This window comes from Perca flavescens, chromosome 7, assembly GCF_004354835.1.
Source record: "Perca flavescens isolate YP-PL-M2 chromosome 7, PFLA_1.0, whole genome shotgun sequence".
NCBI lineage: Eukaryota > Metazoa > Chordata > Actinopteri > Perciformes > Percidae > Perca > Perca flavescens.
Window position 1 is genome coordinate 3,331,162 of NC_041337.1, and position 24,441 is coordinate 3,355,602.

A 24,441-nucleotide genomic window follows, 5' to 3' on the forward strand; every position below is an offset into this window, starting at 1 on the left:
ATCAATTTTTGCACTTTTAGCTTTTTAATATGTTCAAATAAGTAATCTGGGGCCAGTACTTCCTCTGGGTGAAATTACTATTGATGGCAAAATGAAGCTTTGTGATTCCACAACAACCAAGCAGAGCGACAAAGAAGGTAGCGGAGCTAGTTGATAGATTCAACTTTTGCCGTATCCGGTCGGCAAAACTCTGAACACATCTTCCTTTTTTAAGAATGACTTCAGTGCCGTTCTTTGTTCTTTTCTCAAAGAAAAGCTGAACTCCAAGTCTTCCAGAGTCGCGGCCAAAGCAGATTCAAAAGACCATAAGCCCGCCCACCGACTCTATACATGATGTGATTGGCCCGGCCAGCTCGCAAGCCAACGGAGAGTTGCTAGACTGACCCTGGCTCAGAAAAATAAAGAAAATTCTTCACAAAGCTTCATTTGGCCATCAAGTTACAAAATGTACCCATACTTTCTCTCATAGTATAGCCAAATAAAAAGCATCAAACCACCTGCTAAAAGGCACCAGAATACAGCAAATGACATCTACTCTTTTCAAAGTTTTCTAGGAGAGGATCCCCCTCCATTACATTGTCCCACGCACTTTGTAAAGGCTTCCTACGCCCATGAGAGCCAGACAGACACACCAGGCTTGTGTTATCTTGCAGCTGCTCAGGCTCCCTCAACTCTGGAGACACTACGGATGAAGTATGCATGAGTCCCAGACAGGTTATGATGAAGTGTTGCCAAACTGGACATGTTGGGATTAACCCGTGACCTAAATGTGACCGAGGTCTCTGCCCCATAGCTTGTCAAACCACAGTGGCATCCTTAGAGTCCTGGTAGTTCATTTCAGCCCTCACAGTAATGTGGCTCAGGTTTACACCTGGTTCCTCTGCAGACCTGGGCTCCAGTGGTTCTGTCCTGGCTGGCTGCTGACCTGTGGCCTGAGGGAAGGCGAAACCATCCAGGGGTGCATGCTCAATCCTGCACAGGCTGTCCTCGCTGTCGCTGCTGAAGCTGGGATAGGAGGCACCGACGAGGCCGTGGCGGAGCTGGCCTGGGTTGTGATGCGTCATCTGAACATCGTCCGTTTGAACAGCCTTTTCCATCTGCCAGACACTGACGGGGCCCTCCACATCCTCCAGCACGCTTGGCTCCACCTTACGGAAAGTGTGGCGGGCATATAGGCCGATGCAGAACATCTCCACGATCACACAGTAGTGGTAGATCACTGAGGTTGGACAGAGACCACAAGACACAGGGTTAAAGGGCATCAACAGCCAATTTCTACATGAATTACATGCAGTTAACTAAAGGAGCACCTGGAGAGAGCATGTCCTCTCTCGCTAGTTTAAAGTTCCAACTTGAGGGGGCGTTCACGTGAATATTTTGACTCGGGAACACAGTCGTCCAATTATTCCAACACCACATGAATCTTGCAATGTTAACAAAAGTAAATAATCATTTGTGTATCCTCCCTGTAATTTGGATCCGCTCCAAAGTTTAATGGGCTCTTCTTCGGCCCATGCTACACCCTTCCACCAAGTTTCGTGAAGTAGTTTATGCCACACTATACAAATCACAAAACATACAGTAACTTTGACTTGTATAAAGGTTCACTCTTTAGCATTTAGCTTAGCGCAGCACCATGAAACCATAAACACCGGCTTAGCCGCGTCATCCTCACTAGCTCCGCCCTTTTGTCCAAATATGGTCACTCTAGCTCCAAAATACCTAGATGCCGACGGCCGAAATGCAAGCTCCTGGCTTCAAAACTGCAGTCACTGATGCTACATCCGTTATTTTTACAGTCTGTTTTTATAAATAAATTGAAGAAAATAGATTGCATTGCACAGGAATTGTATTTTATGTTTCATGTGACAAATACATTGATTGGTTGATTGAAGTTAAATTTGCATTCAGATTGCTATGAATTAGCAGGAGTTGGTCTCACCAGTAAAGTCTGGTAAAGTCTGTACCCAAAGCACCCCCTCCATGAACACTGTAGACTTTAGGAACTGGGGTAGGGCCCTTTTGGCTCTGGGCTTTACTGGAATCCATCATCTGCCTGTCTAAGTGTAGGGAAGCCTAGATATATAGATTCAAGGTTCTCTGCCATTCTGACTGAAGAACTGTTGAATGTCAGAGTAAATTAGGTAATTAAGTAATTCAGAGGGGCTACCATCAATATGATGCTGTCTGTTGCTGTGAGTTTGGGATCACTGGAACATTTCCTGGCATTCTAATTGCTTTGCAACTGTGTTGTGATGTGTGGGACAAAACACTCTCCACTCAGGGTCCACTTACTAGCTTTTCAAGGTTTATAACCACATCCCATGGTCTTTATAAATGGATGGAAATTGCCACATGATAACAGATGTTTGTGTATGTGCAGAGATGGTGGATGTCTTTGACATCAGCTGTAAATGCCTCTCTGATCATTCGTCAGCCGTCCACTGACTGCTGGTGGCCGAGTCGACCTTGAGTTAGGATTATTTCGTCATACGTACTGATGCCAAGAGCAAGAATGAACCTCTATGCTCGCAGTTGACCAAAAGTGCTTGGATGTGACAAATCTATGCATTTCAAGTCCTCCGTTGTGTGCAAAATGGCATCTAAGGCCAATAGAACATCCGGGAAAGCAACTACGCTTGGTTAAACAGGGCCTGCTAGTTGTTCTCCTAAACTGCAGAGGGAATGGTGGAAGATGATTTATGACAGAGACTTACACTGTGACCTGGTCAGCACAGAGAAGGGTGGTGTGCAGGGGATAACCTCCAGAGCACCCATGGTCTCTAAGATGCCACTCTGCAGGCCACACAGCACCAACACCACGATGATGCAGATGAACTTGGCTCTCAGTCCGTAGCCATGCAACGCACTCTTAGTGGCTTTGTAAAAGAGCAGGTGGCCGTAGAAGGACACGAAGGTTGACAAACCTATAATAGCGTTCACGTACAGGTTGGGGTTGACAGAATCCACCTGGAGAACAAGAAGGTGGTTGTCAGTGATTCTTTTTGCAGTTCTTTCATTTTGTGCTAGTTTGAATGGAATGAACACTGCCGGGCTGCTAGCAGGCCTTTGGCCTCAGAATGCTTCGTATGAATGAGTTTACACAACAGAGCACATCTGCAGTTAAAGGGTTTCAGGCTGTCGTGCGAGGTGAAAAGCCTGCCGTCATGCTCTCCTCCTGACTCCATGTGGAGCACTTCATGTGAAGCATACGGAGGCCATTAGTCCTGTTTATGGAATGCTGTTGGTCAGTTTCCATCTGAACAAAGTCTAGTCAAAAACTATAGGTCAAAAAGCATTATGAATAATAAGCTGATTGTTGGGGTTTATAAAGTGACACCATATGTGTACACATGGTTTTTTTAACAAGCTACCATCACGATTTCAATGCAAACATTTGCTTACTCATAGTATTTCGACAGTGTTTTAAAATACTACTTAAATCAAATGTTGATAAGGTAAAGCACTGAAAAACCATACACTATCAACTGGCAATCTGTGGTTAAATGAAAAACTTACAGTATATTACAGTAAAGCAGCACAGACCGCCTAATGCATGCTAGGAGAATAAGCACGGATCAAGGTTTAAATCAAGGACTCACATCACCGTAGTCATACTGTTCATCTGTCCACAGGACCAGTGTGACGAAGAACAGGATGCTGCGGATGACAGAGAGCTGCAGCACAGCAGCCAGCATCCAGCCGCGGCTGCTGCACACAACACAACGCAACATAACACAACACAATACAGAAAAACACAACAACACAAGATAACACAACACGACACAAGATAACACAACACAATACAGAAAACCACAACACAAGATAACACAACACAATACAAGATAACACAACACAATACAGAAAACCACAACACAAGATAACACAACACAGAAAAACACAACACAAGATAACACAACACAATACAAGATAACACAACACAAGATAACACAACACAGAAAAACACAACACAAGATAACACAACACAGCACAACATAACACAACACAACACAGAACAACACAACACTTGTTAGTCAGTTTTTCTGTGTGTGTGTTTGTGTCTGTGTGTCTGTGTCTGTCTGTCTGTCTCTCTGTGTGTGTGTGTGTGTGTGTGTGAGTACCGGCTGATGGTCACCATTGGCAGACAGCAGCAGCAGCAGCAGGGGAAAGGGTCTGGAGATACGTGCTGTCCCGACAGAGCAGCCAGCATACGAGCTTTCCCTCCAAAGAAGTCTGTGATCAGTCCCATGAACTTCAGCAAGGTGATGGAGTGATACCTGCACACACACATGTACAACACATGGGGTTACACTCTTCAACTCATGTTGTTTTAGTGACTTAATTGCAGAGCTGTATAGTAACTAAGTAGAACTACTTCACTACTCTACTTAAGTACTAAAAAGCTGTATCTATACTCTACTGGAGTATTATTTTTTTCTCCTACTTCCACTTTTACTTATATTTTCGATGAATTTAATACTTTTACTCCGATACATTTTTTATGTGCTTCATCGTTACTCATTACTGCTGCGAATGCCTCACGCTACGGAGACTGTGTAGGTTACAGTGGGTGTAGTTACGGCTACGTTAGTTACGGCTACGTTAGTTACGGCTACGTTAGTTACGTACGTAATCCCCAAGATCGTGTCACGTTTCTTTTCATTACAGTCGCCCGTTCAGAAGTCAGAGACGATGTAAGTTTGTAATCTTTCTATTTAGCTATTGTTGCAGCAGACTAGAGTAATCTATTCCTGAGTAGTTTCAGTCTGCAGTGAGTCCTGAATGTTAACCGTTTGACCCTGTGATGTGAAGCTGATCTAGTTTATCTGGATGTTTGACCCTGTGATGTGTGAAGCTGATCTAGTTTATCTGGATGTTCGACCCTGTGATGTGAAGCTGATCTAGTTTATCTGGATGTTCGACCCTGTGATGTGTGAAGCTGATCTAGTTTATCTGGATGTTTGACCCTGTGATGTGTGAAGCTGATCTAGTTTATCTGGATGTTTGACCCTGTGATGTGAAGCTGATCTAGTTTATCTGGATTTTGCTAGCTTGCTAACTTTCCACTACATCACACATGTTACTAGCTAGTGTGTGATACGTTTTTTATGCTGGAGAGGATGCTCATTTTACTTGCACAGTGTGATAACTGTACATTTTATTTCAGTCATATATATATATATATATATATATATATATATATATATATTTAATATTTGTTAATTCCTTTGGCTACAGTGTCCTTTAGGCTATACATTTGAAATAATATAAACAATATGATATTCAAACTTTTGACTGCTTTCTTTAATAACTAAATAACAATACTTGTACTTTTACTTTCAGTACTTCAGTAGTACATTTTATAATAAACTACTTGCAATACTTAAGTACAAAAAATGTTGAATACTTTAGTACTTCTTAAGTGTGGTGCTTAAAGAGCACTTTAACTTCTACTCAAGTCACATTTTTGATAGAGCACTTGTTCTTTTACCCAAGTATGGGTCTCTAGTACTTTATACACCTCTGCTTAATTGTCTTGTTCGTCCTAAGGACCTTACTGTATGTGAGAGGGGTTCTTGCTGTTTTTGTTTTGTGTGAGCTCACCGAACCAAATTCCTCTTGACTGTGTTGAAATGGCAATACATGCAACCCTGCAGTTGAAATCTGTGAATCTCAAGACTTGTTAACTCACAGTGAGGCGACGAAATTACACAGCGAGGACGAGCGCGGCACATACAGCGCAATGAGAGAGGTCAGGGCAAATACCTTAAAGTTAAAAAAGAACATTCAAATGTTGAGACACAATGCACAATATGCACCAGAGACCAAAACAAATATAAGATACTTCACAGGAGATGTGTGAGGGAATGACGAGGTTGCCGTTACCGGGTACATTCCTAATATCCACAGGTAGAGGCGTCTCCGTCTGGATGAGGGGATGTGGCGCAGGAAGAAGCCCACCTCCTCCAGGAAGACGGCCAGTAAGATGGCAGCCAGGCCGGCCGGGATCAGGAAGAGCCACAGATCATCTTTCAGGGCTGAGAAAAGACACGCTTTCACCTACTGCCTGGTGATCACAATACATTTCCAACGCCTTGCAACCAGTATCCAGTAACATAGCTTAAGCAGGGAGTTCGTGGTTCGACTGGTCATGCCTGTTTTCCCAAGATGGCGCCTGCCTGTATACGCGAATGGTAATGTATTTCTAAACTATCTTTTTAATAAACTGTCTGTACACTTACTAGGGCTGTGCTCGATTGAAGAAATTCTTAGTCGACTGACACTCATTCAATTGTATCGACTAATCGATTAGTTGATTTTATCGACAGATCTGTAAATCTGAGTTTCTCCGCAGAGTCATGCAAAAGCACCACTTTAATTCTTTTGTTTACCAGAGATGTGCTCGTACGTTTCTTGGAAATAAGTCATTCAGTGTGAAAAAAGCATAAAACATGACTAATGGACTAAAGAAATCTAAGTTGACTAAGACCAAAACGACCGATTAGTCGACTAATCCACTAAGAGAGAGCAGCCCTAACACTTACAAAGTTCCCAATGCTTCGGTTTACACGTAGGGATCCTCATTATGCTACCGTGGAAGTGTGGTGCCTTTTTGAGCCTTGTTAGTGGTATAAAATAGCGATTTATTTTTACTTTATCCATGCCCCGAAGACTAGCGTTATAAGCTAATCAGCAGTTTGCGCTAGCTTGTTTCAAGCTAGAGATTTATTCGATTAGCATGAAAACATTTCCCAGGGAGCGATCGAGTGAGTACACGTGTTATTAACTCCTAGGTCCATTTTGCACCGGAATTGTCCTGATATTGTTTTCATGTTAATCCACTTCTTTTTGGCAGGATGGGTTATACTACTGTTTAGTTCTGTCGAGTTGGCATCCAAGCTGTTAACATGTGCCATGGCGTTACGTCTATAAGTCATCTTCAAACTTGTACAGCTGTGTTGATCTCATCCACACAGGGATTGTCCCATGTGGCTATACTCAGCCTTCCCTTCACCTTTTTGGGGGTTTATCTGTAACAATGTGACTCGAGTCAGCGACTCGAGTCTGTTCGGTGCGTTCCGTGCCGTCGTCCGTCCGAGGAGCCGTCGGCCTTTGTTTTGGTCGACCTGACGTGTTGCGTCGGAGGACGGGCAGTTGGACTCCATGACCAATCTGATTGGTGGAGCGCTAACCCCGGAAATGACGAGCGGGATTAGCGTGACTCTCGAAATCTGACGAAAATCTTTTAAACTGACCTTTGTCGATCGGAAATGAAGACAGATTCAGCAACTGCATATCCTTTCTCGCTTAAAATTGTTTTCAGAAAGATGTTTCGGTGAACTATTTTAGTAAAATATGAGGTCGTATTCTGAACAAGCCGCCATGACAGTCTGGCTTTGAATTTCCGGAGAAACCAGCAGAGATGGCAAAAGTACTCATTTCTCGTACTCAAGTAGAAGTACAGATACTTGTGTTAAAAAATACTCTGGTAAAAGTAGAAGTACTGATTTAACTTCTTTACTCAAATAAAAGTAACAAAGTACAGGCTTGGAAATTTACTTAAAGTATAAAAGTAGGCTTCGGTAGAGGCCTTCACTTACCACTGAAGATCTGTGATGACAGAGGGATCTCAGGCCCAATCCAGCTGCAGTTGGTTCCCCTCCCCATTCTCTAGCTAATGCTCGGCTCCTCTCGGTCTCTGTCCAGCTGTCGCATAACAAACACCGACAGGCCGACGTAGAACAATCAGCTCCAAACTCCTGCTCCACGGCCAGACTAAGCTCAGAGAGTCCCCGGGTCAGGGATGGGAGCCTGGTGTCCAGAAGGGTTGGTTAGCGTGTCGGCCTGAACGTTTCCTGTCTGGCTGGAGACATTAATGATTGACTAGAGACAGGTGAGTGGACAGGTGGGAGGGGGTCCAAGTCCATTCTGTGAGAGGCTACAAGCACTGGTGTAGTCTAATGTATTGTATACTCTACTCCTGTATATGTATGGGCTTATATATATGGGCAAGAATTTGAGCGTCAAAGACTTCATTTCCTGCGTTCTGACACACTTTTATGCACTAATTTACGGTGGACATACCTTTATTTAGCTTATGCAAAGAAAAAAAACACAGATGACAATTCAAAATATATCAAAATTATAATGGAAAGTATGTCATTACGTGCCGTTGCACATTTTTAAGTGGGTATATGGAAATCCTGGAGCGTTCTTAGTGGGCATACTGCGTATACCTGCGTATCATGTAGACTCCACCGCTGGCTACAAGTTCATCTAAGAAGAAGCTTTATATGGTAGTTTAAGCTTCACTGATCAATATCTTTATATAAACAGTGGGTTGAATGACTACATGTGTGTAATGTGAAAAGAGGAGTTGAGTGTGATTTAGCATATCGCTCTTTGTTTTGGATTTATGGCCCATATCCTGCAGCTGTTTACAGCGGGAAGATGTGATAAGCTGACAGACACACTCTGAGCTCACTGACTCTGAGACTTCAGCCAAACACATCCCACTATGAAAAGTGCTAATTATGTTGAAAATGAATACCATTTGCTTATTGACAATAATCAGGGTTGATCATCTGAGGCTCTTTTGCACAAAAAAACAAAACATTTCCACACGTATAATTTATAAATTACATAACTATATGATAGTCCAGTACCCACAAAATCAGTTGTCCTCCGACAAGATATGATCATTTCCATTCAATAAAAAACTCAAAATACATAATATATATGCCACATGAATGAAGGAAACATATATTTACTCGTTTTGTGGTTGCCCAAAACACAACCACTCAAATGGCCCACTGCTTTGTGCAACAATTATTACAAAATAATTGTTTAAGCATTTTACATAGAGGCCAGAGGTCTTGTATAAAGTACTTGAAAGCAATACTTGAGTAAAAGTACAAGTATCTTACCAGAAAATGACTTAAAGTTAAGTTAAAGTCTCCTTTTAGAATATTACTTGAGTAAAAGTCTTCAAGTATCCAATATTAAATGTACTTAAGTATTAGAAGTAAAAGTAAATAAAAACTTTGATTATGAACTTTATGGCCAAAGGTGTGTAACGTTAACGCTGTCGTCTGTTACCACGGCGGCAGAGCATGCAGTTTAAGTTTAATTACTAATGTTAAAAGGCTAATTATTTAGTTTAGCAATAATTAGCCTGTGCCTATGTTATCTCCTTACATATACCTACGCTCTCCGTCTCTGTAAGATTGGGAATGATTGAGATTTCCCTTGGCACAGCTACCAGAAGACTTACAACTTTCAGACAGGTTGCTCACGTCACATAGACATTTAAAGAAATGGAGCACCAGATCCCGTGTCTCTGGACGGAGACCAGTGAAGGATATTAGAAGTCACTTTTCCGGTGAAAAATGCTAGTTAACATTAGTAATTAGACTTAAACAGCTAATGTAAGTCCAAACTTCCTGTGAGTTTCTCCTGTACTATACGGTAATTCCTCTACTGTGTGACAGTAAGTCGCGTGGTTATGACACAATCGTTAACCTATTATTACAAAAACGTCTGCTACGGAGCCATAACGTGAGGTACAAGGTAATGGAGCCTTTTATACATTGTTGTGTTTCTTTAGAAATAAACAATGGACAAATAGAGTCTTTAAACGCTTCAGATGTAAAGTTATTTGCTGTCAAAGTGGCACCAAAATGAATGGGAGTCAATGGAATGCTAACGGGAGGTGATCGCTTGCTAGCATCAAAATGGCTCCATAGGAGCTACGGGTTGTTGACAGCCGCTTACCCCCTTGTACAAGCCAGACCCACGTCAAGATGTTGGGTCTGGGAACTCACCACTGGCAGGGCTCAATCCGAGGGGCGGGATAAACAGTTGTCTTTCAAATTCCCTCTGCACGCAATAGGATAGCGCTACAACCAACCAGAGGAACGCTAGTTTGATAGATTCAACTTTTGCTATATCCGGTCGGCAAAACTCCAAACACATCTTCCTTTTTGAAGAAGGACTTCAGTGCCGTTCTTTGTTCTTTTCTCAAAGAAAAGCTGAACTCCAAGTCTTCCAAAGCTGATTCGACCCTGGCTGCAAATTACATTTGCTGCCGCTAGGGTGCGTCTAGATTGCTAGGCTAACGGTACAGATCCATTTGTCCGACACGACTGAAGCGTGGTGTCGCGACGTCATACATCCACGGTTGATGCTCCACGCCCTCGACCGGCAAGCTGATTGGACGAACGCTTGACGTGGGTCTGGCTTCTCAAGAATTTCAACAGTGTCATGGCGGCTCATTGAGAATACGATCTCGTATTATTACGAAAATAGTTCACCGAAACGTGTTTCTGAAAACATTTTAAGGGAGAAATAGGCCGTGCAGTTGCTGAATCGGTCTTCATTTCAGATCGACAAAGGTCAGTTTGAAAGATTTTCGTCTACTTCTACTGGATAATCGCGTCGCGTTCAACGGATTCATTTGCATAAAGATGGGTATCGGCCAGCTTTTGGACACGCAGCATTTATTTCAAATGCAGCGGTGCCTTCCAGGAATGCTATGCGTGCATGTTGAAGTTGCTTGACGTCACCCATAGGAATAGCGTGGAGCGCGGCGTGACAGAAGCCTCACACGGACAAATGGATCACCAGCGTAATGGGATGAAGTTCTAATAAACCCCCCAGAATTCCCCACCCCTGTGACGTGCAGCTGGCTCATGAGGTTGCAGGTCTGATGCTGAACCTTTTCAGAAAAAGTTTATCATTCCATACTTTAAATAGCTTGATGTATTTCATCGTCTTTTGGATCATCTCAAGAAACTAAACAAACTTTTAAACATTTCAATAAATTGGCTAATATTCAACATACAGTCTGTTTAAAAGGAAGTTTTCCACTGTCTAAATGCTTGCTCTTGGGGGGAATTGTTGGCTCTATGTAAATGATATGATGAGTGTGTGGTGTAGAACTACTCTATCTGTAAAGTGTCCCTAGATAACTTCAGTTAGGATTTAACACTATAAATAAAGTTGAGTGGAATTGAAAAAAGGCCCATTTGGAGACCGATGTGGCAAAGTAGCTGTAAACTGTAAATGCAGTGGCATGTAGCACTGGTCCATGCTATGTACTTGACCCTATGAAAATACCTTATATAAATCTAAGGATTATTCACATTTGTTATTTTTTTTATTTTTAAATTGAGGTAGGTTATCATAATTACCAACAGAAAAAGATATAACAACAGGAGTTGAGGGTTCCATCCTGGCAGTGTTACTATGCTGTTTGCAGACAATCACAAACCAGCAGCTTGTTAATATTTACAGACAAATGAAGAGAAAAAAAATACAAGGAACAAAATAGCAACAGTAAAAAAAAAATAAAAATAAAAAAAAAGAAGACTTTTAACAGAAAAACATATGAATAATTACAGTTATGGGCCCTTTAAAAAATGTGTTGAGGCATGCTAAACTGCTGAAATGTTTTGGGACATTGTCCAACACCAACATTACAACGGAACCAATCCTACAGGGACATGCTGTAGACAGCTAAGCGTGATTTATGGTTCTGCGGAGGCTCCACGCAGAGCTTTCACCATAGCCTATGTTAAGTGATCTTTATTGACGCTGTGTGTGTGTGTGTGTGTGTGTGTGTGTGTGTGTGGTAGACCGAGGGAGGGAGTGACGGCGATTAGCTTCGGAGCGAGTAGTGACTCCAGAATCGTAGTGAGAAGTGTCTCCCCTGTTCTTTCTGAACCACGGTGGGAAATCTGGAAGAGGAATAGTTAACCTTCGCGACGTAAGTCGGCGCGACGTGCAGTTAACAAAAATATTTAAATACCCGTACGGATACAAATACTGTGACTTTGACACCGGTTCCTAAACGTTACTTTTTTTCAATGCCAATTTTATGAAACAAAAGGAAATTACAGTTTTTCCTGCGTGTCTCTACAATGTGTAACGTTAAACAGCCAATCACAAACATTATTAGGTCTTGGTAGTAACATGCTGTGTGCTTATTGGCTCACTGACGCTGATGAGATTTACTACTTAGGTATTGAAATAGGGTATTGAATGACGAGGCATTTTCTGATAATCGATGCTTTAGAGGCAATTCTAAAAAGTGCCTAAAAAGTATTGAAATGGGTACCCAGCCCTAACATGTAGTTACATTTTTCGAGAGGTGCACGTCAGGCTACGGCGTAGCTTCGTGTCTCCACGTACTTATGTACGTAGCAACAGCGTAGATTTTATGCAGAAGTATAAATCCCGCTCTAGGCTGGCCTGTCTGCAGACAGCCTGTGCTGGGTCTAGCAGATCTTCTCAAGAGACTCCCATGGTCAACGCAATCAAAATCATCAAAGTTCATTCCAATATGGCCTGGGACTAAGTGTACAACCAAAGATATCTTCGTTCTCACTCTACAACCATCCATCTCTTCTTAACACATTAACCCCCCCCCCACCCCCACCCCCACCCCAGCACAGACGCAGTCCTCCAGCTGGAGCACGTCCTGGTCCTTGGTACCCCATCCAATAACATCCTGACATGGCGTTGGGAAGCCTGTGGTGTCTGCCAGCCTCCCCCCCCTCCAACGTCACTGAATCAGGCGGTAGAAGAGCCAGCAGGCCAACACCACCCAGTGGCCGGCCCAGTTCAGCTCGGACCACCTCCGGATGGTGTGGATGGCGGTGTAACCCTGGGAAACAGGAGCCACAAACAAGCATACATGGATCAAACACGCAACTGGCTGTGGAATCCACTGAATAGGTCACTCAAAACACAATCGTCTCTGCCAGCCCTTTTTCATGAATATTTACCACCACCATCAATTCAAAGTATTCCTTTTGGCTTGAAATTTTACATTTGCGTTTGCAAGAACTGGGGAAGACACTCCATATTCATGCGCCATCTTGAAATACGTTAGCCGGTAAGGGACATACAGGACATACTGCTCCGCCTTTCGCGGTCACATGATAAACTCACAGGTGCTGCTAATGCTGCTAATGGGTATCGTAGCTTCCCAGCCCCCGCCAAGTTTGAAGAAGGAAACATGGAGGACCACGTATTCAAAATCCAAATTTCAGAAACAGGAGTCTTCTTCTTCTTCGCCCAGAAAAAGAAAAAGGGAGATTGAAAAGAGCAAGAGACCGGCTTTTTGAAGCGTGAAGGCTACCGTAGCTGTAATACCTACTTTGAACTGCGAGGCGCGAGAGAGTTGATTGCGATATGTGATCTCAACGCTAGATGGGAGAAATTCCCACACGTTGGACCTTTCATACCAAACGTGGAAATACAGACGAAGAAGAGAAAAATAAATACCAATTGTAGCTGCAGTGCAGCGAGCCAGAAAAATGAAAAGAAGAAGACGGATGAGAAATACAGAAGGGTCCATCAGCAGAACAGTCTCACACTCCCACTGAGAATGGGCTCACGTCAACTCACTTCGGTTTATATAGCGTCAGTACACTTACATGTAGTATACGGTGTACTCATTTGTGTATCGGTAAATTTGACCATTCAATTTGTCATCGATTACATAAAGGCGTCGACACAAATAATTAGCAATTTCTGTTGTTGCATTGATAACCTACATCTGGCTTCAGCTTGTACTACAAATTCATTCGACTTGAACAGTGCAGTGTTAAACTATTTTAATAAATAGAGATTTGAACCTTATTGTAATTTGTTTTGTATAAATTGTTAATAATTGAGCAATGGGAAAATAAACGCTAATTGAAAAATGTATCGTTAGATTAGTTGACTAATCGCTAGATTAATCGTTTAAAAAAATAACCGTTTGGGACAGCCCTAGTAGTGTCGCCTGCCAAAATATATACCGTCTTGTTTGATACAGTACAGTGGTACTTATTAAAAAAGCCTGTGTATAAATGACATATGTACAGTATATCACAACCGCTGCAGCTCCCTCGCCCGCCATATCCACAAGTTTGAAAACGTGTTGGTGGTCCCGTAAGCTTCCGCTCCGGAGCAAAGATGGCGGCAGCTGAGGGCCGAGTAGCCGCTGTGTCCCGCACTATATCTTGACATTTACATGGCATATAAACCTATTCAATTTTTCTCAAGTTGCTCTTACCTCTTCCACTTCCTGTTCATCCAGTCCGGGATCAAACATGGAGCCCAGGTAGGTGAGGTGGAAGATGGCCAGGAGGCTGAAAACCAGGTTCAGCAACATCACCCAATACTCCTACAGGACCACAGGACCAAAAGGAAAAAGAATACACTCAAAGAGCCGCTAGAGCTTTTTCAACGTCTCAATCTTTTTTACCCTTAAAGTGCTCATATTATGCTCATTTTCAGGTTCATAATTGTATTTAGAGGTTGTACCAGAATAGGTTTACATGGTTTCATTTTCAAAAAACACCATATTTTAGTTGTACTGCACATTGCTGCAGCTCCTCTTTTCACCCTGTGCATTGAGCTCTCTGTTTTAGCTACAGAGTGAGGCATCGCACTTCTGTTACATCTTGTTGGGAGTCGCACATGTGCAGTAGCTAGGTAAGGACTACTAGCCAGTCAGAAGTAAAGTATGAGAGTGTGCCCTGACAGTACCTAGGTAAGGACTACTAGCCAGTCAGAAGTAGAGTATGAGGGCGTGCCCTGACAGTACCTAGGTAAGGACTACTAGCCAGTCAGAAGCAGAGTATGAGGGAGTGCCCTGACAGTACCTAGGTAAGGACTACTAGCCAGTCAGAAGCAGAGTATGAGGGAGTGCCCTGACAGTAGCTAGGTAAGGACTACTAGCCAGTCAGAAGCAGAGTATGAGGGCGTGCCCTGACAGTAGCTAGGTAAGGACTACTAGCCAGTCAGAAGCAGAGTATGAGGGAGTGCCCTAACAGTAGCTAGGTAAGGACTACTAGCCAGTCAGAAGCAGAGTATGAGGGTGTACCATGCTAGCAGCTAGGTGAGCATTATAACGTGTGTTCCAAAGTGACCACGTTGGTCTCTGAAGTAAAGGCTGGACTACAATAGAGCTGTTTGGAGCAGTTTGTGAACAGTGTTTTCTGTTGGAGATGGTAAGGCCCTTTGGGGGGGACTTTGGGCTTTTTCACTCTGTAAACCTATTACATGCACAAAAAAAGATATTACACAATAAAGGAATGGGAAAAAGGCAAAAAGCATAATATGAGCACTTTAAGGAGTAACATAACACGCCCTGAAAACCTTTGCTGACTGCCCTCCATAACTGTAAATGGCGTGTGTTTGGACGGTTAGCGTTGCTCACACAGCTGCGTCGAGCTGAAGCCGTACCTTCTTGTGCTGGTGGCTGCAGTCAGAGGGGCAGGGCCTGGACAGGACACACGCACTCAACACACAGGCCAGCTTCTTTCTCAGAACTGAGGACAAGAAGAAAATAAAAGAAATTTAAATTAAAAAACATATTCAGGTGTGAGAAACAAACTGGCTGGTGTCACTACCTAATCCAGCACGTGAGTTTCTGTTGGCTGCCAGACTGGGGGTGGGTGTGGCCTACCGAGACCACAGGGCTAAAAAGCAGCAATACTTTTTTTTTTTTTTTAAATAACTTAATATTTCACAAAATTAAATAACAAAAATTAATCTTTCAAAATAGACTATTTTACTTTGCTCAACAGTATAAATAAACTCTTTCTCTCTCTCTCTCTCTCTCTCTCGCTCTCATTAAATCAGACAGAGTTACATTGTGATTGCCATTACAGTAGATTAATCGTGCAGCCCTACAGTTAAATACTCTATGTACAAGCTGATATGTTTTTCATACCATGTTCAACATATGTGATGAAGCCCAAAGACAGCAGAACAGCTCCCAGGTGAAAGCTCAGACCCTGAAGAAAAACAAACAGCCCATTCAGTTGAAGTAGCGATGGCCTATCATCCAGCATCTTTTGTCTGGTAGAACTATGGATGGGCTACCTGCATGTTAAACCTTAACATGCACAGCTTTTCTATCAGGGAACAGTTAAAGTCTGCCACAGATGGATGGCAAGAGATTGTAGTTCGTCATGTGTTACCCATACGAAAGTGAAAGTAGATGGGCTTCCAACAAAAGAAGAATGGTCTCTTACATACTGCATCCTAAAATGGGCCCAATACTGTGAGGGGCTCCGGAGAGAAGCATTATCTCACTAACATGAAGTAGGGCGCTGGCTGTGTACGTCACCAGGATGGCTGGAAAAGTCCCCAGTTTCATGGCGTTTTTAAAGGCATCTGATGAACATGGAACAGAAGACAGTAAACACAACATGCTAAATACAGTTTTAATGTAACTTTACATCAAGACATGTAAATACAACATTGTAAGAGGGTTTTAATGTGACAAAATGATCCAGCTCTGGAGCGTTGAACAGACTTGAGTTGGACTTACAGGTTTTCAGCCATCGGGACATGGGGACGTTCCAGGACGTCACCACCAGCACCATGGAGCGAGGCATTTCCACACTGAGAGGCTTCACCACACTCATATCCCTGCAGAATATAGAGAATAGACAAGAAAACACAATCAAATATTTAAATACTCAACTGGACTGGCTGAGACGAGGACAAAGGACAAAGTCGAAGCCATCGTGGTGAACCCCTTTCACCCTCTCCATTATTATGCAGGATTACCTTTGCACACGTAAGATCACATGACCTCTCAACAAAAATCACAGCAAAGAGGCATACTGCAAAGCAAGTTCCACAGAGCCCGGCTGTCTTTGCGTTAGCCGGCTCGACAAAACCTAAAACCCCACTGAGAGATCCCTATTTGTTAAGCTGGTTTCTTTTCTTAATGTTCCCATAAAAACGGGGCGTTTGGCATCATTTGACTCTTCTACCGCACCAAAAGGGTCGATCACATGTCGTTATAATGGATAGTTATAAAGAATATTAAAAGGGTAGTAGGCAAAAAAGCAACACTGTTACTGCAAATAAGACAAGACAGGAATGATGGCAGAAAATGACTAATTGTGTAAATTCTTAAGTAGGGTTGGGTATTGTTTGGATTTTTACGATTCCAAACCGGTACTTTTAAAACAATTCCGATTCTTGAAAAACTGAAAAATGACATCAAAGAAAGGCTCTTTTATAGTTGTTTTTTTTAAAACTGAAAATTATTTAAATTCAACAATATAACGTTTTAAAAGTACTTAAATATATAAAAAGTAAACCTAAGTCATCTAACAGCGTTGCACGTACCGGTAATCGTTTTGAAACATTTGTTGCATTTTGCGATGTCGGAATCCTTTCCACTTTCGACCGCTTCGCTTTGGGCATTTTAATGCACTAAAAGATAGTTAGCTAACGATAGACTAGCAGAGCAAGTGTAATATGTTTACTAGCCATCACGTGCAGTGAATGGTTAATATGCTTTTACATCCGTTTTGGTGAGCCCAGAGTAGAGCTGGGCAATATATCGATATTATATCGATATCGTGATATGAGACTAGATATCGTCTTAGATTTTGGATATCGTAATATGGCGTAAGTGTTGTCTTTGCCTGGTTTTAAAAGGCTGCATTACAGTAAAGTGATGTCCTTTTCTGAACTTACCAGTGTAATATTGTTATGTCCATGTCAGAGAGACAGAGGGAAAATATTTCAGGCAACACATTAAGTGGAACTGAAATGAGGAACCGAAATTTGCATTCTAATCCGGCCCGATTCCTACCGGTTACGTAGGAGAACCGGGTTTCGGTACCCAACCCTATTCTTAAGTTCATATATTTGTTTTACCACCCAATGCATCTCAGTGCCGACTTGTTTATTTCTAAGGTGCTGCTCATGCTACAGCTCTTAAACTCTGAACATGATGCAACAGATTTAAACGTTGTACTCAGGAACTGCATTGAGGCCTGACACTATCCAATCATCACTTTAGTTTCTGGACAGATCAAAGTGAAATTACCTGTATTGACTGAATGTTAAATTTAAAGAAACGGCTGTTCACAAGAATAGAAAGAAGGACGGACAGACAACCCGAAAACATAAAGCCTCCACCCACCGTCGCAGAGCCATACACATATTTTACATATTTAGCTTAGTAACAAAAGTCGGAGCAATTAAGGATTTGCATATTCATTTGCATATTCTTTTCTATAAGCTTCTCATTACTTTGAGATTCTTGGTCAATATTCTGAGATACTAAGTCAATATATTGAGATATTAAGTCAACATATTGAGATATTAAGTCAATATATTGAGATACTAAGTCGATATTTTTCATAGATGTCTTAATGACGTCATAGCTGTAACTTTATTAAACAGGAAAGAACAGACACTGATGTGTACGGAGCCCGTTTGAGCCAGTTGAAATATGGGTTTTTTTGTTTTTATATCTCACTTCAGGGAACAGTTCAAACGTACATGGCTTACAGTGATCTTATTTGCATCGCCGGCTGAATGCACGCAAGTTCTCGTGTTAAAAAAAACAACAACAACGCATTCCATGGCTTCGTTCTGTGGCAAACAAACGTACAAACATTGGGCTCAACAAGTTTGCATTTATAACATATTCCCTCAACTGAGAATCTGTATTGCTCATAGAGAATATAGTCAAGACAAGCTACAGTGAATCTATTCCGTCTCTAAACACCCTCTCCCCCTTTTTTACAGGCGATTTCAATCCGATACTCTTAACAACAGTCTCCGGAGCAGATTAGATGTGCGGCATAAGTTATCATGGCGATCTAGCCCAGTTAAAAGAGAGCCACCTGACATAGAAAACCCTGGCTTTAGGCTCCACCGACCTTGCTAAGCCATTCATCTGGCTTCGTCGTACAGCCCTCAGTCGGCCCCAGCTAAAAACTCACCATCTGATGTTTTCCTTTTCTTCCGTGAAGCCGGCTCCAGCCAGCATGCTGGTGCCTTCGCTCAGGTGACCCACAAAGTAGTTACTGAAGTGGAAGGACACCGCATTCTCATACGCATGCAGCCACCTGTGCAGCACACCACATACAAGTCAAAAGACACACATAAGGTTACATGTTAGCCAACATCAGTGTGATCAGAACTACCTGAAATGACAGAAACCATCTATATACAGTAGGGATGTATTTAACCAAAAGCACAGGGAGGACAGAGGACAGACTCCTGTCTCTGTTCATCATTTATCACTCAGTGTTTTGATGTCAGAAATAGTTTTTATTTGATTGACATTTTGGTTTGGTTTCCAGTGGGCTATTATTGAGTTTATATAGTGACGTTGCGTTTGTGGATTTTACTGTTGCTGCTCTAGAAATATTTATGTAAAATATATATAACTTATAATCCTGAACCGATAAAAGTATCGATAAAGAACCGAACCCTTTAGAGTAAAAGTCAAATTGATACCGATCCCTAATGGTCAAGGACATTTCTGATTGACGGGATAGCTTAAAAGACAGGAAAGGGGAGAGGGAAGCGGGGTGACATGCAACAAAGGGCCTTGCGTTGGAATCAAACCTGGGCCGCTGTCAAGGACTCAGCCTACATGGAGCATACCCTCTACTGGGGCAGCGAGAGGTCGCCCATGGGCAGGGATATTTCGAGCAGAAATCCACTGACAAACTATTATGAAAACCTGTTTTATCATATTAGGACTTCTATGGTGATGTCACATATTCAGCAAGACTTGGTTAAAGGTGCTCTAAGCGATGTTGGGCAACGGCACTTCTTGTTGATGTTCAAAGTATTTTCAAACAAAACGAGGCTAGCTCGCCCCTCCCTCCTCCTCATCCCGTCCCCTCTCCCTCCCTTCCATGCTTCCATGGTTTCCGTGGTAATCGCACCAGTCTCACAGTCAACGCGTGAGAGTTGGCGGCTCTGAAGAGTTATATGCCCCGGTGCACATACAGCTCAAATGCGATGTGCACAGGGGGCGCCTGGGTAGCTCACCTGGTAGAGCGCGCGCCCATATACTGTAGAGAGGCTTAGTCCTCGGTGCAGCGGCCGCGGGTTCGATTCCAACCTGCATGTCATTCCCCCTCTCTCTCACCTTTCATGTCTGAGCCGTCTTGTCACAAATAAAGGCCTAAAATGCCACAAAAAAAATGTATGTGCAGTGATGTGTATACACATGGTACTGCGAGCTGTTTAATCAACCACAGTACTCTTAAACTGACCTTAAAAAGGTCCCATGTAGGGCTGTCCTCGACTGAAGAAATTCTTAGTTAACTAAGACTTATACGATTTTGTCAACTAATCGATTAGTAGCGCTTTGAGAAGTGGTTAAGACTAGAAAAGCACAATATAAATGTAGTTAATTAACCATCTGTAAAACTGAGTTTCTCCACAATAAATCCTGCAAAAGCACCACTTTAAATCTTGTGTTTACCATAAATGTGCTCAGAAGTTTCTTGGAAATGAGTAATTAAGCATGAATAAGCATAAAAGATGACTTATCAACTAAAGAAATCTTAGTCGACTAAGACCAAAACGACCGATTAGTCGACTAATCGACTAAGAGGTGGCAGCCCTAGTCCCATGGCATGAAAATGTCACTTCATGAGGTTTTTTTAATATTAATATGAGTTCCCCCAGCCTGCCTATGGTCCCCCAGTGGCTAGAAATGGTAAACCGAGCCCTGGGTATCCTGCTCTGCCTTTGAGAAAATGAAAGCTCAGATGGGCCGATCTGGAATCTTCTCCTTATGAGGTCATAAGGAGCAAGGTTACTTCCCCTTTCTCTGCTTTGCCCGCCCAGAGAATGTGGCCCACCTATGAGAGAGAGACATAGTACATGTGCAGTACATTCTAACCCTGAAAACAAGCCTTACCTTTCTCAAATATATCTTGGAAGCAGGGAAAGAAAGACAGTATGTTCACAATCCAGTGTATTGTAGCAGCTGATGTATTGGCAAAACAACCTGAGTTTAGTATGATTTAAATGAAAGTTTGTCTCACTTCTGTGGCACTGCGTTTCCGTGGATGGGGATTACCAAAGGGAAGAGGTACGGGGCCACGCAGGTGGAGACCACCAGACAGATCTGGCTCTTCAGGAGGCTGAGGGAGGAGCCGCGCAGCCACGACCAGCTCTGAGGAACACACCACGTCGTTACCACAGCGCGCCGCGGCAACCACACACAGCATGCACACACAGAGGAAGCCAAAACACGGACGACTCACCAGTTTTTTGCCCTCAACGGCGTTCTTATAAGTGGAGAAGCTGATCCAAGGACCGAAGACAACTGTGCCCACAAAGAGAACATAGCCCAGGAACTCAGCTGGGGAGGGCAGGCTGCCCACCGCGCCTCTGTCCAGGTCAAAGGCTAGAGAGATGGCCTTCATGGCCACCACCATCTGAGAGCCTGACACACACACACACACTTAGTTTTTTTACTTGAACAAATATTAAAAGAGGCACTTTAATCATCATGGGTAAGCCTACTCAGCCTGTGAAAACAGTCTTCTTGGCCTTTATTAGATAGAATAGCTAAAGACAGGACAGGGGGGAGAGAGAGGGCGGATGACACACAGCAAAGGGCCGCGGGTCGGACTCGTACCCGGGCCACTGGGGACAGGGCTGAGCCTTGGTACATGGGGCGCTGGGTGAGCTACCAGGGCGCGCCCCGTGAAAACTGTTGTCTAATGTCTTTTGTGGCTCTGAAGGAGCTTTCTGAAGAAACATAAGCCTGGTGATGTCATCATAACTACTGAAATACCGAACATGCTTAGAATGTGTATCCAATATGAAAGTTGGATTTACGAAGTATACAAGTGTGTGGTGTGTCTCTGTGTGGAGGCGCTGACTGACACGGGCCAGCAGGAAGAGGCTTCAGAGAGAAGAGCAGATATCATTTTGTATCGTTGGCGTGTGTGTAACGTAGCTCTCCAATTTGGCAGAATACAAGAACTTAAAAAGGCAACCTGCTAGCATCCCAGACACAAAGGAGTAGCTATGGGAACGCTGCAGTATTGCAGAAAACAAGATTAAAATAAGTAAAAACAAGACTGAACTAAACTTTAGTGACAGTATTCTTGGACCAAAAGATGGAATATTTACCTCTTATTTTATGCCAGGTCACCATGTCAATTAAATGCAACTCTCTGAAATGAAGAGGAACAAAAACTAATGTTACAACTTGAATTCTACACCAGAAATGAGGTTTGCAGAACTACTTATGAAATGAATCAATGCCGAATTTGCACAAAATTACTGGGAAATTGTGAAACTACAAAAGGGTCGTCGACTGTGCGATATTATAGCAAGCAATGCCACTGTACGATTCCAGCGCTAGGTTGGGTATCGTTTTTTTTTTTTTCCGATACCGGTGCTAAAACGATATTTTTAAAACGGTGCCGGTGCCTGATCCGGTGCCTGAACTGAAATATATATAATATATTTATAATGTATATAATATAAAATATAAAAAGGAGCACAAAACGACAGTCAGCGACATTAAAGAACAGCTTGTTTATTGCTAAGGCCATATGGTCAAAATTAAATGACTTAATTTGATTTAATGATTAACAATAACTTACAATAACTTATTTCACCAGTAAATTGCTGGTAAACGACAAAAACAAGCACCAGATGGGAAAAGGGTATTTTACAATAACTTTGAATGCACCACAAGGCTGGTGAGTTTCAAGTGAACGCACCGTCTGTGTTGTTTTTCCGACAACAGCAGCTGCAGTCAAGACTGTTACGTCCCGCTGTTGGAATCCTCTACATGGAAATACAGTCACACTTTACACCGCTTACCGTAAGCTGTCAGCATTTTAACCACTGGGTTTAATCCAGCTACTAGCTAACGCTAACGTAGTGTCCCGTGCAGCGATGCTTCTGAAAAAAATAAATGTCAGGCACTGAAACGAGGCACCGGAATTTTTGTTCTTATTCGGTCTCGTTACTACCATTTACGTCGGAATGTCGCTGCCCTATTGGCACCGCGTTTCGGTACCCAACCCTACTGTGCGCACACACATACAGCCTCACTGGGCCCATGCCGACAATTGACTTTTTATTCGAAAGCTTCGATAATTAAATTTCAGCTTCCAGGAAACTGTGTTCTTTGCAGCGTTTTCTCACCCAACGAGCAGGTAGGCGAGGATGAGAGCCGAGAGGAAGAGGCCCCTGCTGCCGGAGCGTGGGCTGAGGAGCAGAGCCAGGTAACACAGCGCGCTGAGCAGCAGCACCCACAGCATGTGCTGCTCAAAGAACAGGAAGAGGGCGCACATCCCGGCCAGCACGGACACCACATGCTTCACAGTGGACACGCCTCCTAAGGAACACAAGCACAATACACATGGCAAATCTACCGACTAGTTAGAAACGTCTTTTTTTTCTATTTCACTGTCACTTTAATTGACAAGGAAGCGAAATATCAGAATAATCTTTGTTTTCGTCTAAGTTGATTTTGTAGTGGTGGCCCGCCATGGCAAAATTTCTGCCACCACGGTATCAGAAATAGGGCAGACGCACAATGTAGTCGCAGTTACCTTTTAAATTATCCTGCCGACATAATGCGCACCCCCCACATTGCAATTTAACAAGTAGAACTATTCAGAGGTTATTGGGCCCGTCCAGTTTAACTCCACATACTGTGTTGATGTAGTTTGTGTATATAGTCGGGTTGTTGTTCGGACAGACCTGCCCCCACTTCTAAAGAAAAATAATAAAATCCTAAACACTGGAATACAATCTCGGATAGGAGTGAAGCTGAAATCAAGGAAAACGATCTCAGTACAGACAATTTCCAAACTTGCTTTCAGCTATGTACGTATCAAAAGAAGGTCCCGACGTGGCCCCTGTGTGGGTCCGGTATGCAGCGGGTCAGCTCACCCAGTCTGAAGCAGAGTCTGCAGACGAGGCAGAGCAGCAGCAGCCTCCACAGCTGCTGGACGCCCTGCTGCACCGTGCTCAGCCCACAGCTGGCTGCCAGCTGCTGCCACACCTGCAGCCGCTGGGACAGGTCCATACACACACACACACACACACACACACACACACACACACACACACACACACACACACAGTATTAGAACGGTCATTGACCTATCAAAATGACTGAATGAAAGACAAATTAATTATCATATCTAAAAGGGATTAGACTCTGTACAGCGAGGATTAGAAGCAGGGAAATGGGCATCTGAGCCATTACATAATCTCTTAAAGTTATTAGTTTAGATCACTAGTATTTCCATTCATGTTCGTGTCATTTTAAAAGCTCAGACTCTATAGGTTTTAGCAATAGCAAGCATGTCATGTTTTGATCACTTGTGCTTTGTATTTTTGGTTAAAATACTTGGTAAAAAGACATAGTTTGGACAGCATAGAGTTGGTTGATGGGTTCTGAAAGCTAATGATCTCGAAGAAGACACACTTCGAAATGATCCCCCAAAAGGGGGAAATGACATGTGTACACTGTGTTGTTCCATCCACGGAGGCCAGCATGCCCCGGCAGGACCGTGAACGTGCCTCAGCCTGTCCGAGTCAAAGCTCAGCCAGCGGGGGGAGGCTGGCTCCATGCAGGGCTCAACAACAGGCTCACATCACTGCATGCAACAACAACAC

The 24,441-nt window shown here is 43.0% G+C and overlaps 2 protein-coding genes across 2 annotated transcripts; both read right to left on the reverse strand.

Moving 5' to 3' along the window:
- Window positions 1–401: 401 nt before the first annotated feature.
- Window positions 402–6,075, reverse strand: si:dkey-16n15.6 (organic solute transporter subunit alpha). Its single transcript, XM_028583871.1, has 6 exons — window positions 5,887–6,075; window positions 5,693–5,766; window positions 4,122–4,277; window positions 3,603–3,711; window positions 2,718–2,970; window positions 402–1,219 (listed from the first exon to the last, which is right to left on the reverse strand). The coding sequence occupies exons 1-6, from the start codon at window positions 5,893–5,895 to the stop codon at window positions 798–800; spliced, it is 1,023 nt and encodes a 340-aa protein (XP_028439672.1). The 5' UTR covers window positions 5,896–6,075; the 3' UTR covers window positions 402–797.
- Window positions 6,076–12,436: 6,361 nt separating this feature from the next.
- Window positions 12,437–23,839, reverse strand: LOC114558454 (protein-serine O-palmitoleoyltransferase porcupine). Its single transcript, XM_028582469.1, has 12 exons — window positions 23,710–23,839; window positions 22,957–23,149; window positions 21,928–21,971; window positions 21,051–21,232; window positions 20,829–20,959; window positions 18,759–18,884; window positions 16,334–16,434; window positions 16,100–16,176; window positions 15,731–15,794; window positions 15,241–15,326; window positions 14,066–14,176; window positions 12,437–12,667 (listed from the first exon to the last, which is right to left on the reverse strand). Exons 2-12 carry the CDS (start codon window positions 23,103–23,105, stop codon window positions 12,566–12,568), a joined length of 1,173 nt encoding a protein of 390 aa, XP_028438270.1. The 5' UTR covers window positions 23,106–23,149; window positions 23,710–23,839; the 3' UTR covers window positions 12,437–12,565.
- Window positions 23,840–24,441: the final 602 nt, after the last annotated feature.